At 39.3% G+C, this 16,082-nt stretch overlaps 1 protein-coding gene across 1 annotated transcript; it reads left to right on the top strand.

The window, feature by feature from the left end:
- The first annotated feature begins 2,085 nt into the window (after positions 1–2,085).
- LOC102289187 (myeloid-associated differentiation marker homolog) lies at positions 2,086–8,584 on the top strand. Its single transcript, XM_005950634.2, has 2 exons — positions 2,086–2,200; positions 7,573–8,584. Exon 2 carries the CDS (start codon positions 7,698–7,700, stop codon positions 8,541–8,543), a length of 846 nt encoding a protein of 281 aa, XP_005950696.1. The 5' UTR covers positions 2,086–2,200; positions 7,573–7,697; the 3' UTR covers positions 8,544–8,584.
- The last annotated feature ends 7,498 nt before the right edge of the window (positions 8,585–16,082 follow it).

Raw genomic sequence — 16,082 nt, 5'->3', positions numbered from 1 at the left:
ACATAAATATTTATTTTTTCCGTCGCTATCACTCTAGCTTGTTTGTGCCACAGATTTTATGAAACATATTTTCATTTAAAAAAATATCATATTTAACAAATTATGGAAAATATATTTTTTCATATTTCGTTGTATTTCTTTCAATGATTTTTCTTTTCCGTGAGCAAGTCAAGGTATTGGAATCATATCACAAAATTTTGAGTTATGCATGCTTTGGTTCAGTAGCAGGTACGGTGGATTTTTTAGTAGTAGACAATATGTGAGTGACCTATGGACAGAAACTGTACAGATGTCTGGTTGTTTTGGCCTGATGTGCTCTGTAGCGCCTAGAGGGGAGCAGTTGGAACAGCTTGTGTCCAGCGTGTCATTGGTTTGCAATGTAGTCCCGCATGAAGTGCAAGTTGGCACCAATTAATTTTTGACTTTCCGTTGTAGACCCTTGTAGTCCTGTGGCTGATCCAAACCAGTAATGGATGAGCAGAGATCAAACTGGATTATTGCAGAGTAGAACTGGATCAACAGCTCCTGAGCCAGGCTGACCTTTAAGCTGGTGCAGGAAGTCTATCCTCTGCTCTGTCCTCACTTAAGATCCTGGGAGACTGTGGATCCCAGAAATCTGAAGAATTTTACAGCACACACAGTACCGTTCAACCCCACATCTTTATGCACGCTCATCACCATCCTCGATGAGTCTAATGACATGTCATCTGTGAACTTCACGATTTTACCAGACGGGTCTTCTGAGGTTTGCTTATTGGGAGGAGAGGAGAGAGGAGGACACAACCCTGGGAGGCCCCTGGTGATTTTCTGGATGCTTGATGTGATTCTTTCCAGCCTCACTTACTGCTTCCTCTCTGTGAAATTCCACTCAGGAGTCTTGACATTTCTACTCAGAAGTAACTAGAAAATTCGAGATAGTAATAATGTGGGGTTATTGTGTCAGAATTTTGACACAAAATGACATAACTCACACTTTTGACCTATCGCTGCCGGTTGATTTAATTATTCATTTAGTTATTTATTTATTTACTGGCAGTAAGCTACCACGCCCATCCAGCAGCGCTACACAACTAAGCATCTCTAGTGAGGAGCACGACATGCCAGTAATGACCTTCTTATTTGTTCCTTTATTGAGTTATAAGCCATCCCCGAGAAGAGGTTTTAGCACTTTACCAAATACGGCAGTGTGGGGCGTGGGCAGCAGCGGTTTTTGACACGGGCGACACGGGCGGTTGCCCGAGGCGGCATCACGGGCATCGGCAAAAAAAAAGAAAAAAAATGCTCGTACTCACATCGGGAATGGCATAGGCACCGATCGGTTTTCTATCGCCCATTTGCTGGGAGTAAGGGCGTCCTCCGTTTGCGAGGTGCACCTGCTGCTTGCGGCACAGGGAGTAGAGGGCGGGGCGGCGGGGGATTCTCTGGCTGGCTGGAGCAGCATCTAATAAACAACTCGCAAAATAAAACAAAATAAAAACAACAAACACTAAAACAGCGGACATTATGATACAGACTTATAATTTGCACCGACGTTTTTTCGAAATTCTACACGCGAAAGGTGAGCTCGAGAGCCCTCGGTGCGCCTGCTCGCTGCTGAAGTCAAAGTAAACTTTATTGTCATCTCCACTACATACAGTCCAGTATATAGAGAGACGAGACCACGAGGCTCCAGTTACAGCAGTGCAAGTAAACAAACAATAAATATAAGAAGCGTAAGAAAATAAATCTACACTGCAGTTTGGTGATTTAAAGTCTCCCACACAACCTGTTGACAGGGGAGAGGGGCCGGCTGCTTCATAATGTTGTAAATCCAAGCCCATTATGTATTCATTCATGATTTGAATCCTGGGTTGTGCGAAATCACAGAAATAAACCCTTTAAAGTGAATAATATGTGAACTGAAGTGTAGGTATATTAGGTTATGTTGTGGCGATCCTCAGGTTGGGGGATTTGTCTTCATACTGGAGTGCAAAATTAACACCAATGGAAGATGGACAAGAAAAGTTCAAAGCCATCAGGTCCTCAGTTTAGAAAAAAACAGAAAACAAGAGGAGGAGAAACGAGCAAGGGAGTGTTCGCCCGGGGTGCCAAACAGGCTAGGACCAGGAGACAGATATCGCTGGATAACAGAGGGGATGCGCCGAGGAACTTAAAGCTTTAACATTATTGTGAAATAAAACTCCTGGTGGCTCAGAAATCGGTAAGATCCCGCCTCAGAATGATATGTTGCTCTGAAAGATTTTAAGTAAAACGTAGCAGCTCGTGTTTATCGCGGTCTATTCTTGGAATAGAGCTGAAAGGCATAGCACCGAGGCGCGGTATGTCCGCTATATGGAAAACTTAACTACTCAGTTAAACGGTTGTTAAACGCCTCTGTTATACTCTTAGAAATGAACACGCCTCCTCTGGCATGAAAACGAGCATAGATTTCTTTCATAGCTTTGTTATTTTAAGAGAGGTAAGAAATCCTGCAGTAGCCTATTTGATTTAACATAACCTGTTATTTGTGAGAAACTTTCTTTGCCCCCATTTTACAACAGTGTGGGTGGTTCCCTTTAACTTTTAAGCTTTATATGACACGACCCCCTCGACTGGGTTGTGTTAAGAACCTATAAGCATGGTACGCGCGCTACCAAAAGCGTAAACCCAAACCTGGTTTCCTGTCAGCAGAAGAGGCCACATAACCTACACCGCACAACCGCACCTTTTTTCTGATGTATCAGGACCATGCTGCTGCTGCAATTTAACAGTCATCTCTCTCAGTTTAGATCACCATGCATGGAGTGTGTTTAATAATTTGATAATTCAACAGGAAGTTAAAAAAAGTGTTTCTGGATGTTGATCCCTGTTAAAAAAAAATACACCTGAAAATAGTCCTAATATTCTGGCCTGATTACCATTCAGTCTGAAAAACTGCTTCGATGTTGCTACTGTTGCTTCCTGGATACTCGCTGTTAGCTCTTCAGAGCTGCTTCTTGAGTCACTTTATGTGCAACAGGATATGTGACACCGGAGTTAATGGCAATTACGGGATCTATGGGGTCGGGTGAGCTAGAGTTGATCTTCTAGTGAAATTCGCCACACCCTAGAAATAAGAAATGTACCTAAAAATTACCCTAAATAACTGTAAAATGGCAACGGTAAATTGCCTAAAATCAAAAAGGTGAAATGCTTGTAATATCTATGTTAAATTACTGTATATTGACAAAGGGTTATTTGCTTTTTTTGTCTTTGAAAACAACAGGAAAAATCTGTAACATTATCTACAATTAATCACCCTACAATTTACATAATAATTCTGTATGAATGACAATCTTTCCTGCTTTTTTCATTTGAATTTACAGTTTACAACTGTATGTTAATTACTCAAAACATACCGTGCTTTTAATTTTAACAAAATGTCAAAACACTGTTAGAATTATTGTGAAAATTACGGTGAATTTTGTTTTAATATTAACAAGCTCAGATTGGTTGATAAAACAGTATATCTTAACAGTAAATACGAGCAATTATTAAAAATAAAAAATGCGTAACTTGTGAAGCTCTTTGATCAAAACTGCTGTTTTTAAATGTGCTATATAAATAAATTTTGATTTGATTGTGATTTGATATAAGACAGCTATTTATAATGAAACTAAATTTTGTGGGATAATAATGGCAAAAGGCTATTTTCTATTGTAGAACCAATTACCCTAAAATAACACCGTCTGTGTGCTTTTACAGTGTTTTTTAACCCTTTAATGCACATCATGAGTCACAAGTGATTGTGTTTTAATCTTCCTTACCATTGAAAAAAAAAATACATTCAAATTCAGAATCTCAGGGATTCATCAGTTAACTTGGTTTGATCATTAAACATAATTTTTCTTATTAGTTAATTGCTTACTCCTCTCCTCGAACTTCAACCATTCATCCGTTTATGACCACTGTGTACCCAGGGCTTGACTGGGACAAAAAATCAGCCCTGGCATTTTGACTAGAGACCAGCCCTCCAGGGAAAAACCATAAAGCCTTTGAATGAAAACAAACGCTTTTGTCACAGTGATGTACACTGTCTTGTTGGTACACAGCAAAATCTCCAGTGTTAAATTAACACTGGAGAGTGTCTATATGGGTCCACACCTCTGAGTGTTAAATACAACACTGTTGAGTGTTAAATTAACACCTTTGACAGTGTTATATGTTTAAAAGTAGCCTAGTCAGTTTTGAAGATTAACAATGGCTAACACTGAGCAGTGCTGATTTTCTAACACTGGAAAATAACTCAAAATGTTAGAAATATTCCAGTGTTAGAAAATCAGCACTGCTCAGTGTTAGTCTTTGTTAATCTTCAAAACATGTTGTTAGCATGTTAGCAGCGCGATGCTACTCTGAACCGAGGAGCTATTTTCTTGATGTGAGCTTCTACTCAGGGGTTTTTCTTCCAGTTCAGAGCAGAAATGCTTTTGTTACGAAACTGGCTGTTGTTTTTTTCCCCCACAATTTTAATTATAAGCTAGATATATTTCTACTAACGGAATTAGTTTGCTAACAGCAACAGGGATGAGTCAGTGAGTCAGTTGGGCTTGTGAATCATGATTCACAAGTCAGTAAAGTGATTCTCGAGTATTGAACGATTCGTTCACGAATCGAACATCACTAGTCCAGACTGAATCAGCTCAGCAAGGGAGGCCAGCAGCACCCTGCACTGAACCAACAACCTTCAATTTCATTGTAAGTGTCATTAGAGTGTCATTAGTGTGGTGCAGAATGCACCATAGAGATGTACAACTCTCCTGTTGAACACCTCAAGACTGAAGGTACACCAGATATAGGAGGAATAAAATTTGAGTCAGTTTTCAACTGTTTAAAATATTTTCACATCTGACAGCCAGGTTTGCCATTTTGATTAGGACACAACATTTTAAGGGCATTTTGTCATATGATGTGCTGTTTTTTAAATTTTTTGTAGAAAAAAAAAAAAGAATGGTTGACCCACTCCATTCTAAATCGGAGCATTAAACAGTTTAAATACTCTGACTTTGATACCTCTTCAAAGCCGTGTGAGGTCACTCCTCAAACAAACTCTCAGGACAGTTAATACAAAACTGGAAATTTTTAAGGCTGTTGCCTCTGATAATTGGTGACAGAGTGGAATATGGAACAGATGATTTTGAACCCACTGCATCCAGACTGCAAATGAATTGCGCATGTGCGAATTGCCACTGCTGGCATGTGATCCGCAGCAGCAGAAGAAAAGGACTTGTGAGGCTCAGAAACAGAGATTTAATTAGAAAAGTACAGAAATTTTGCGCCAAAAATATTATTTTTTCTGTATGATACCTACTGAATCAGTTAGTACTAAAAACGTATCGTGTTTTGGTACCCAGCCATACTCGCATTTCAGTTCAATTGCAATTATGTCAACGATACAATTCAGTATCCCAATGCATGATGCTAACTTCATTTCAGTTTGTTTTCAACAACAAATAAAGGAGGTGACATATAAGCTAGAGCAGGGCGATATGACCAAAAATATTTATCATGAAATACTTTTGAAAATTTGCGATAACGATATAACTGACGATATAATTGACACTAGACAAAACACTTTACAACTCCACAACTTTATTAGTGCAAAAAACCCCATCAATGTATTTTCACTTAAACAAGCAGCTGTTTTTTATGTGCATTAAAGTTATATAAAAATGTAACAGTGCAAATTCCTTGCTGACAGTTGAACCAAAATGCATCTCCAGTGGAAACTGGCCGACATATCCTCAGCATAACCATGTATAATATCCACAAACCTTAAAAAGAGGTTATACACACACAATACCCTAATATTATGTTGAAGCACAGTACGTATCACTCCGCGAGGCGCCTGACTACGATAGCCGTAATGCTCCGACAATCCATCAAGCGGTGCGGGTTCGTAGCTTAGCAAAGTCGTACTAAAACATTTGACAGATTTTCGAGCGCCGTGTACCACATAAAATCGTTTCGAGGTCAGTAAACACAACCAGAATTCATACATAAGGCACACGGGATTATAAGGGACACTGTCGATTTTCAGAAAAATCAAAGGATTGATTTTAAGTGTGCATATCTTCACTGTCTTCACTGTCCTCTGATGGGTCTTTTGATGAGAGTTCTGACTCCTCCATAAGCACAACTTCATCAGATAAAGACAGGAAGAAGAGGATGAAGGGCAAAGCAAAAAAACACACAAGAAGTCAAAGAAACATGACCAAAAACCAAGAACAAGAAGTCAAGTGATTAACTTAACAGTTTGATTTTGCATGTGGTGTGTTTCATTACCACACTATTACATTAATGATTATGCTCTCTCAAATGCAGTCCAGAATCCGAAGCAAGTGGTCAACCGGTATAACAAGATTTTGAGGCTGTTCAAAAGAGGAGGCACCATGTCTGCTGCTGATTTTGGTTTGAATGTTACTTCATTATTTTTATAAATTTTGTAGTTTAATTTTAATGATCATACATGTGATACACTTTATGTAAAGAGCTACAAGTCATATAGTTTGCATCCAGCCGTGTTCTGTATTACCTCAAACATTGGCTGATAGTTTATGACACTTTTTATTTTTGTATCAAAATTTGTGTGTCCAATCTGTAAGCGTTGTTCTCACGTTTTTGTGATTGGCATCTTAAAAATACATTGCGTTCTGGATCTACCCTGTGTGTTGTCATTTATATTTTGTTACAATGTACTTTAAAAACTTTCACATCTATAAATAGGTTGTACGGTATATATGGTCCCCACTTTAGATGGGCTCACTCAAGATACTTTACTAACAAGTAGTAAATGGTTTGTAACTTCCTAAATAAGTTTATTAAGGTATTTATGAGCATTTTAGATAATCTATCAAAAAAGAAGTTGGTCGATAGTGAGTTACAGCTTTGGCAGCCTTTAAGTGACAGTTATAAATATATTGTAAGACATCTGTTAAGATATATATGAGTGATGAAACCCTGATATTCAGTGTTTATAAAACATCTAGTATGAAACTACTATGTGTAGTACATGTAGAGTTTATAGTATTATATAGGACTACTAACCACCTACTTACCTTTTACCAGTTATTTTGTATAGCATTGAACATCCTGAAATGACTGGTTTGTAACTGATGCAGAGTAGCGTTTATAAATGATTAATCAATGAGTTGTAGAACATGAAAACATAATTAATAAAAAGTGTTGTACATTAGCTTATTCATCATGAATAAAGTGTTTAAAGCAGTGCTTGAAAACTATTAACTGATTATGAGAAATACTAAGCATGGCATGTGATTTTAACAAGAAATAAGACTAAACTTAAAGGTTAGACTTTGGAAAACTCAGCTGCTGTTTTTATGGACTGTACATAATAAAAAGGATAATAAAATAAAAATACAAATAAATAAATAATACTAAAATAATTTTAAATATAATTTTTTAAAAATTCAAAAAAATTTAAAATGTCTAAAATAATTTTGTTTTCCACAGACGTACTGTACAGTTATTCCTTAACTGCATATTAACACATCTTTGCTTCATTTTATTCTGATTATCTTTGTCTTCTTCCTGCAGATTATGAGACAAATGCCCACTAAGTAGAGGAGAAGCAGGATCCGACATTCAGTACAAGACTCGTCTTGAAACTTGCAAGACTATTAAAGTCACTTTCACCTCCTGACAGACTGTAACATCCCATCATGCCATTGATTGTGGTCCCTACTTCCCAGTTGTTCAGGATGCGAGTAGCTGCCCTGTTATTCACCTGTGTGGCATTCAGCGCCGCTGCACATGGAGCTTATCTGCCCATCACAGTCATGGCTGACTGGTGCGTCTTCTGCTGGGCATTCAGCTTCGCTTGCACTCTGCTGGTCCTGCTGGTAGAGTTGTTCGGCCTCCAGGCCCGGGTGCCAGTGTCCTGGTCCAACTTCCCCATCACTGTCGCCTGCTATGCTGCGCTCCTCTGCCTTTCAGCATCCATCATCTTCCCAGTCTTCTTCCTTAGACACCAGTTGTTCTATCGTGTAGCTCGTGACCATCGCATAGTTTCCACAGTCTTCTCCTGCCTGGCAGCGGTTGCCTACATGGGGGAGGTGAGCCTGTCTAAAGCAAGGCCAGGAGAGGTGGCAGGTTACATGGCTACAGCTCCGGGCTTACTGAAAGTGTGCCAGACCTTTTTGGCCTGTATTATCTTCATCCTGATCAGCAGCCCAGTGACATACGACCATCATCCAGCTTTGACGTGGTGCATGGCAGTGTACTGCATCTGCTTCATCGTCTCCATGGCTGTGGTGGTGCTGTATGTGGGAGAGTGGACCGGCTGTCTCCCCATCCCATTCTCCAAGTTCCTTTCGGCATACGGGCTCCTGGCAGTTATCATGTATTTGTCCGCCACCATCCTCTGGCCTGTGTTCCAGTTTAACAAGAGTTACGGGAGAAACGATGACCCAGAAACAATCACTGCATCTGTAATCACTGCCATCAATTTACTGCTTTATGTTGCTGACCTAGTCTACAGTGCCACATTAGTGTTTGTCAGTGGCTGAGAAGTGGAGAGATGTAGCGCTAATTTTGACACCCCCCCTCCCCCCCCCGCCCCCCCTCCTAATTTAAAAATCCTGAAACGTTTTTACAATATTTAAAATCCTACAAAGGGATCCCATATTTGCAAAGCCTGTTTTGCCTGTGAGTATGTATTTATTTGAATGTGATCAAATAGTTGCCATGCAGCATTTAACCTCTAATGTGAAATGATGGGCGAAGGACACTGTCTCAGCTGAACTCTGGACACACACACACACACATACACTGATACGCACTCCTCCCTCCTCCCTTTCCAAACGCCTTCGATGCTTGTCTCCACCTGGAGAACACGGTGGGTCTGGGCCCAGCGCTGGAAAAAATTCTGTAAAAAATTCTGTAAAAAAATGTTTCGGATTACTCCTCACCCTCTACCCTCCCCTGTTGCTTGTCACGTGCTCCATAATGTTGTGCTGTGGACATTTATGTGCTTTCTGTGTAGAGGAGTTTTTTTGTTTTCTGTTGTCATGCTGTCCTCCCATAGAAGCACAGCATGAGTAGAGGTCTCTTTTTTCCCCTCTTGGACTTTCCCATTGTATTGTACATTTCAGTGTTTTCCGTAATACTACCGGTTTCCGACCTGTCTCCCCATGTGATGTCTGTGTTGTGTATGTAAGGTCGGGGGGTCCCATTTCACTGCAGGGCAACTTGCATGTGACAAATAAAGTTTTCTTGAATCTTGATGTGTGCAACACAACTCTTACATCAGCTATCAAAGTGTGAGATTTCTCACAATGAAATACATTATGTATCATGATAAAGTACATTATATACTATTAAAGCCAATAAAGTCAGCACACTGGAGCACAGGGGGGTGGCAAAATTGGGCACTTGCATTTCAACACGCTCTAACTGAAAGATCATCATCCTGTAATCTTTTGTTAATAGCGCTTTAAAGTCATATCAGTATCAATATCATTATAATACCAACACAGTATTATGATATTTGTATTAGTTAAAGAAATAAAGCTTTTATCATAAAACAAATATCTCAGACTTTTTACTCACTTGGAAAGGAAATGGAATAAGTGAGATGAGCTGTCAAAGATGACAGGAAGTATCGATAATTAGTTACACTTAGTGATAAAAAGTAATTTTAATTCAAATAATTAATTCAAATAAGGATATACATTCTGAGTCATGTGATTTCACCCTTTAAATAATTGCTACAATGAATACAAGAACTTTCATTTTGTTGGAAATCTATACGTCTTTTTAAATACCCAACACTGATACATGAATCACTTGAGAGGAGACCCTGCAGGGCAGAAGGCACTATTCAGAACTTTATGCAAAGTTTTGATTTTTTTTAAGTAGTGATATTTGTTAATATTTATTGTTTACACTGTTGGTCTCTGCAATATTGTTGTGTTAAAGCAATTACAGCAGTTTCCAGAAGAGGTTAATCAGTGTTTTGGTGAATAAGTGTGGCAGCTATTTTCATGCCTGTAAAACAAAATCTTGAAAGAAACTTTAAAGGATCCAGGTCCAGGTGGCGGAGCAACCTGAATAAATGGGAAGTACATTGCAAGCAAATAAAGAAGCAGGTATGTCAATGTGATACAGAAAGGAGGGCTGACAGAAATACAACAAAAAATTATTGAATTATGCAGAAGCAGGGATCAGACGATTTAGGTTTTTGTGCCTTTGGGGACATTTTGACAGGCACTACAAAAACGTGCCACTATTGTGACACTGGGAGAGAACTATTAAAAATGTTAATTATTTTAATAAAAGGAAGATCAGAAAAGCTTAACACTTCAAGGTGGCTTTACAGGATGTAATGCAGCAGAAACATCACAGAAAAAAGTGCAAAGAATAAAGTCCAAACTGGTGTAAATGTGATTAAGCCTTTAGGGACACAGACACTTAGAAAAGAGGAATTTACCCATTTTAACATTTGTATGTTTGTGTTATTTCATAGTTGATTAGTTTCTTTTTTTGGTTTTCTGAAATTAATGATGTAGTAGCAAGGTGAATAAAACTAATATTAACATGAAAACGTAAAATCTGACTTAATATTAGACACGTGCTTCTTCTATCCTTTAATATTCAGCATGTTTCTGCACAAAACATGTGTCTTACCTGCAACCAGTCAGGTGTAGCTATATACTGTACTTTCTACCTAAATTACACATTACGTGGCAAGGGCACAAAAAGAAAAGAATGCAACATTATACATTTACATCATCCACTTCATGTCATAGCAACATCCCACGTAGCAAAATTGGTATTGTCACAATCTGGTTGTAGGAACTCAGGCGCAGAGCGGTTAGACGTCTCCAAAAAACAAACAAATCACGAATCTCAAATTACTAAGCACGAGTTCACAGGAGCTGCGAGAAACACTAACGTCAGTAGTACAATCATCCAGCGACGAGAGGATCTGTGTTCCAGCCTCAAATAGTGCTCCTGGTGATGACAGGTGATTGTTGTCAGGTGTGTGGGCATCATTCTTTACATACCGCAAAGAATGATGGCCCTTTGGCGGCCCAGATCAGGTTTGCCAGAGGTAGACATGGGCCAGCACAAGGCCAGTTGCAGACATACAGCTGGCTCTGTGCTGGCCCAGATGTCAGCCAAATGTGTACCTTAATCAAGCCATGTAATAACAACATGTGCAGGAAGATAAATAGTGCAAAAGTAACATGACAAACCTCTGTTCAGACAGTGAATTAACTGATTCTTTTCCTTTCCCCCTTATTACTCAAAGCACTCTGTATAACATGCCATATTCAACCAATCACACACTTTATGTGTTTCCTAATTACATTCATACTCTTGACATGCAGATTGGAGGAGCCAGGAGTCAAACCACTCACCTTCCGATCAGTAGGTGACCAGCTCTACCACTTGAGCTACAGCCACCTGGTGGTAAACATGTGTAAACCCTCACTAGGTTTTGGATAAAGTGTAAACTCACAAATCTGTCATAACTGAATTTGAAACGTTGGCTACCATAGCAGTATAGTATATTAACATTGCACTTTGGGGTTCCAACTAAAATAGGAACATAAATAGTGCCATCATTGCCAGACCTGGCCCACATCTGGTTGACATACACCCTGCCATGACACCAGTCAGTCAGAAGTGCCAGCTTGATGCCAGATCCTGGCCAGACCTGTTTCCTATGAGCCTGGGCCACATAAACCGAACCACAATCGGGCCAGATGTGGCATGCCATCACACAGACAGTGCAGTCTATACCAGGCCTGGCTCATAACTGGATGGCATGCGTCTTACCATGCCAGAAGTCAGCCAGCAGTGGCGGCTTGATACCAGATCTGGGCCAGACCTGCTTGCTATGTGGGATGCAATAATAACATATAGGGGCTCATAGCAGGACCAATGGAACATTTATCTTATCTGTTCTATAGAAGGGTAAACCTCACATCTGTGTTAAGATATTCTGCAAATGCAGAATTCAGCAAATGAAAACAAACATTCAGCTGCACTTTTTATTTCCACTCAAACCGAAACCCTCAGCTCTCTCCATGCCAACGTTTCAAACAGCAAGTGAAAGTAAACCCAGAGGAGACAAGCAACGGACGTCAAGTTCTGCTCTTCGCTGATATTCTGCAAGCATGCCTGGTAAGTTATTTTAACTGTAATATTCTGCAGTCATAACGACCATGTGCATTTTGAGAAGCCTAATAATCGAAGGAAACGACACTTGGTTGGTGCTTTGAGACTATTGTGATGAAATCACAATCACAGAAATGTCGGACCAAACCAAGCACGTAGCCTGCTGGCACTTTTGATTTTTTATGATACATGACTCATTATGTTAGTCTGTCAGCCAAATTGCATTAAATACATTTGATTTGAATGGCATTTTCTAGCTTTTTATAATTGAATAAAAAACAAACAAACAAATCAAATTAGCTCGTTTTTTGTCAGTTCACCTAAAAGGCTGCACAGTGAATGCAGGAAAAAATGAGACCAAGAAATCAAAAGTGAAACCAACAAGAACGAAGCTTGATGACATAACATTGCATTATATTTCAGAAACCTCTAGATGGAGCCAAAACCAAAAATTAGTAGAGCAGAGCTGTTGCTTACTGTCTTCCCATTTTCACCTGAAGGTCCCGGTGTTCTGGGAATCCATCCTACCTGTTGTTTCTGCACATGCGCACAACACGAAATTAAGTGGCGAGCCGTCCTACCCTTGTGAATATTAGCTAGAAAAATACTCTGACTGGTAAAATTAAGTGCCTGCCTTTGTGAGTGTGACCTACAAGCATACTTTAACAGCTAAATTAAGTGGCAAATCGTCCTACCTTCTGAGCTAGAAGCATACTTCAATAGCTAAAATTCAATGGCGAATCATCCTACCTTTGTGAATATGAGATTGAAGCATACACTGACGGGTAAAATTAAGTGGCAAATCATCCTACCTTTGTGAATGTGACCTACAAGCACACTTAAACAGGTAAAATGAAGTGGCAAACCATCCTGGCTTTATGAATATGAGCTACAAGCATATTCTGATGGGCAAAGTTACGTGGCAAACAGTCACACCTACTTAAAGCTGTGCTGGAATTACTCTGTGACAGCAGAAATGTGCATAAACTACTTACAGTAGGACGTTTTGCCAAAGTAGGAAGGTTTGTCAGAACACTGGAAGACCTTTTGATCTTTTTGAAAATTCAAGAGAGTTTAGTAATGCATGACAATGACACTTACACATATTTGGAGCTGAAAATAAATGTACAGAACACATACATAGCCCATCTCATGCATGCATTTAAAATTGACATTTTCAGCCAAAACACATTCCTCACAGTCAGTTACAGTTTGGATTAAAGTTATAGATTGTACAACTCAAATAAATGCAGCTCTAGAATGTCTAAAGAGGTAGTTTAAAAATGTTCTTGTAAAGTTAGTGTTAAAAAGATGACATCATATGAACATGAACTTTCTAAAAAGTATCCTTGATTCTGGAGCTTGTGATCATGCTTTGCCAAACAAACTCGACATGCTGCATGAAGGCAGATATGTTACTTTGATTCTTATTGCGGCTGCACAGAATGCAATGTCACGTTTCTCCTATGCGTCATTATTTTGTGGATGTTTTTAACCTCTTCTGGTGATTTAAGAATTTTACAAATATGTGCAATTGTTTTGGCAAAAGCATAAATGAGTGAAAATGGATTTTCCAGCTACATAAATGTACACCATTAATTAAACGCTGCAATTGATCTCTTCTAGAACACTCTGGAATGCTCCATCCCTCTGCTAAAATCAGGGAAAGCATCTCTAAGCACGTATGAATCAAATTAACAGGCCCTGCAGCTGGATCTCTCACAGAAGCTTTCTGTCAAAATGTAGCAGGTTTGCAGGAAAACGTGAGCGCTAAAGTGGTAACACTACGAGAAGCACAGAAAGATGACATGACAGGTATCTTGAATAACTAAACAAATAAATCCAGTATTTCTGTGTCATTTCATCTAATATCATTTTTCCAAAGCATGACCTTACTTCTCTCTATGCAATGTAGCAAATGACCTGAGCTGATAAGTACTTTTTTAACAGAAATATAATAAACAACTCTACAAAAACAGAATTGTCTAATGTGTTATTTTCCCTCGTTTTGCCTTTTTAGTGCCACCAACAATGATTGTCATGGAAGGAAAAGCAGCTGGGGCTCAAAAGTACATCAAAGGTAACAACATGCTTGAGGAGACATGAGTTTGACTCAGTTGTGTCTCTGAGGAAAGCATCATCACTGACTGCTCTCCTGGCCCTATGTTTTTTTCTTTTTTGGAAATAAAATGGAGGAGTCTGGGAGAGCGTGTTAAAATGTCTATTTCATTTCATCCTTGATTGCTTCCTATTTTCTTCCTCTTTCCTTTGTCAGTGTACACAGTCACATCTTTTTTCCTTTTTTATTTTTTTTAGCACAAACCTCTAGTTAACAAACAATCATTCTCTAATGAGTGATGGCTTAACAACAGACACATTTATGTATATTTTTGATGTTTAATCTTCGAGTTCAAATTTACAACATATGAGTACTCAAATGCTCTATTAATTTTCTGTCTTCACTTGTTTCCAGTGGAACAATTGTACAGGGTTGTCCTACTGGGAAACACTGAAGCTGAGAAAAGCAGCCTAGCAAACGCCATGTTTGGAGAAGACGTGTTCCAGGTTAACAACACTGAGTGTCAAACTGAGTCCAAATCTCTCCATGGAAGAAGGATTACCCTGATCAACACTCCTGATTTCTCTGGCCCAGGTAGATCAGAGGAGGAGCTGAAGCCTGAAATACTGAGGTGTGTCACTGAGTGCACTCCAGGGCCTCATGCTTTTCTCATTGTGCTCAAAGTGGAGACATCCACAGAGCAGCAGCAGCAGCAGCAGAAGGCTGTCATTGAGAAAATAAACCAGTATTTTTCAGAGGAGGTTTTCAAATATGCCGCAGTTGTCTTTACTCAGGATGGACCAGACTCAGATGAAATGAAGATCAAACAGTTCATAGATCAGAATAAATATCTGAGTGATCTGGTGAAAAAGTGCAAGGGCCGATTCCACATCATTAATAAATACAACGGACAGGGTTACAGTAGCCAGTTTAAAGTGGTAGACCTGCTAAACACAGTAGGCCAGGTAGTTAAAGAAAACAAGGGAGTGTGCTACACCAGCAAGATGTTGCCACAAGCAGACACCCATAATAAGGCTAACAGCAGTGTCTCTAAGAATGAAATGATCAAACTTGCAGGTGCTGCAGCAGAATCCATGGCAAAGGCTTTCTCTAGGTCAGCTGTTGTAGTTTTAACTTCAGGATCAACAAATGCAATAGAGAAAGACGGCACTGCAACGGATGAAAAAGAAGGAGAAAATGTAGAAGGAAAAGCTACATCAAAAAGAACTAACAATGGGCAGAAAGAAATGACAAAAGAAGAAGGAGGAGGAGGAAGAAAAAATGAAAAGCATGCCACATCAGAAAAAATGAATGATGAACAGACAGAAATGACAAAAGATGAGAAAGCGGCAGCAGGAGGGGGAAAAAAGGAAGAGGATTCTACAATGAATGATGAACATACAGAAATGACAAAAGAAGGAGAAGAAGAGGAAGAGGAAGAGGAAGAAGAAGGAGGAAGAAAAAATGAAGAGCATGTCACATTAGAAAAAATGAATGATGAACAGACAGAAATGACAAAAGAAGAAAATGGAGAAATAGCAAAAGAAAAAGAAGAAAGAAAAAATGAAGGGGAAGTAGCAAAAGAAACAAAAGAAGCACAAGAAAGAAAAACAACTGGAAAATCAAATGAACTAGAACAAGATGAAGGACCAAATAAAACACAAGAAGAAATAGAAGAATCAGGAGAAAAACTGCAAGAGGACACTCAAGAAAAGACCGAAGGAAAAAGGGAAGACAAGCCACACAAAAAAGTACAAGAGAGTGCAGGGGAAAACAAACTAGGGGGTGGGGCATCTGCAGGTGGTGGAACAGCTGCAAGAGGTGTTGTGACTGCTGGAGTATTATTAACAGCTGCAAGTGG

Source organism: Haplochromis burtoni, unplaced genomic scaffold, assembly GCF_018398535.1.
Source record: "Haplochromis burtoni strain Fernald_Lab_line unplaced genomic scaffold, NCSU_Asbu1 Contig_821, whole genome shotgun sequence".
Taxonomy (NCBI): domain Eukaryota; kingdom Metazoa; phylum Chordata; class Actinopteri; order Cichliformes; family Cichlidae; genus Haplochromis; species Haplochromis burtoni.
The sequence above is the reverse complement of the archived record's forward strand: the minus strand, read 5'-3'. Positions and strand labels throughout refer to the sequence as shown.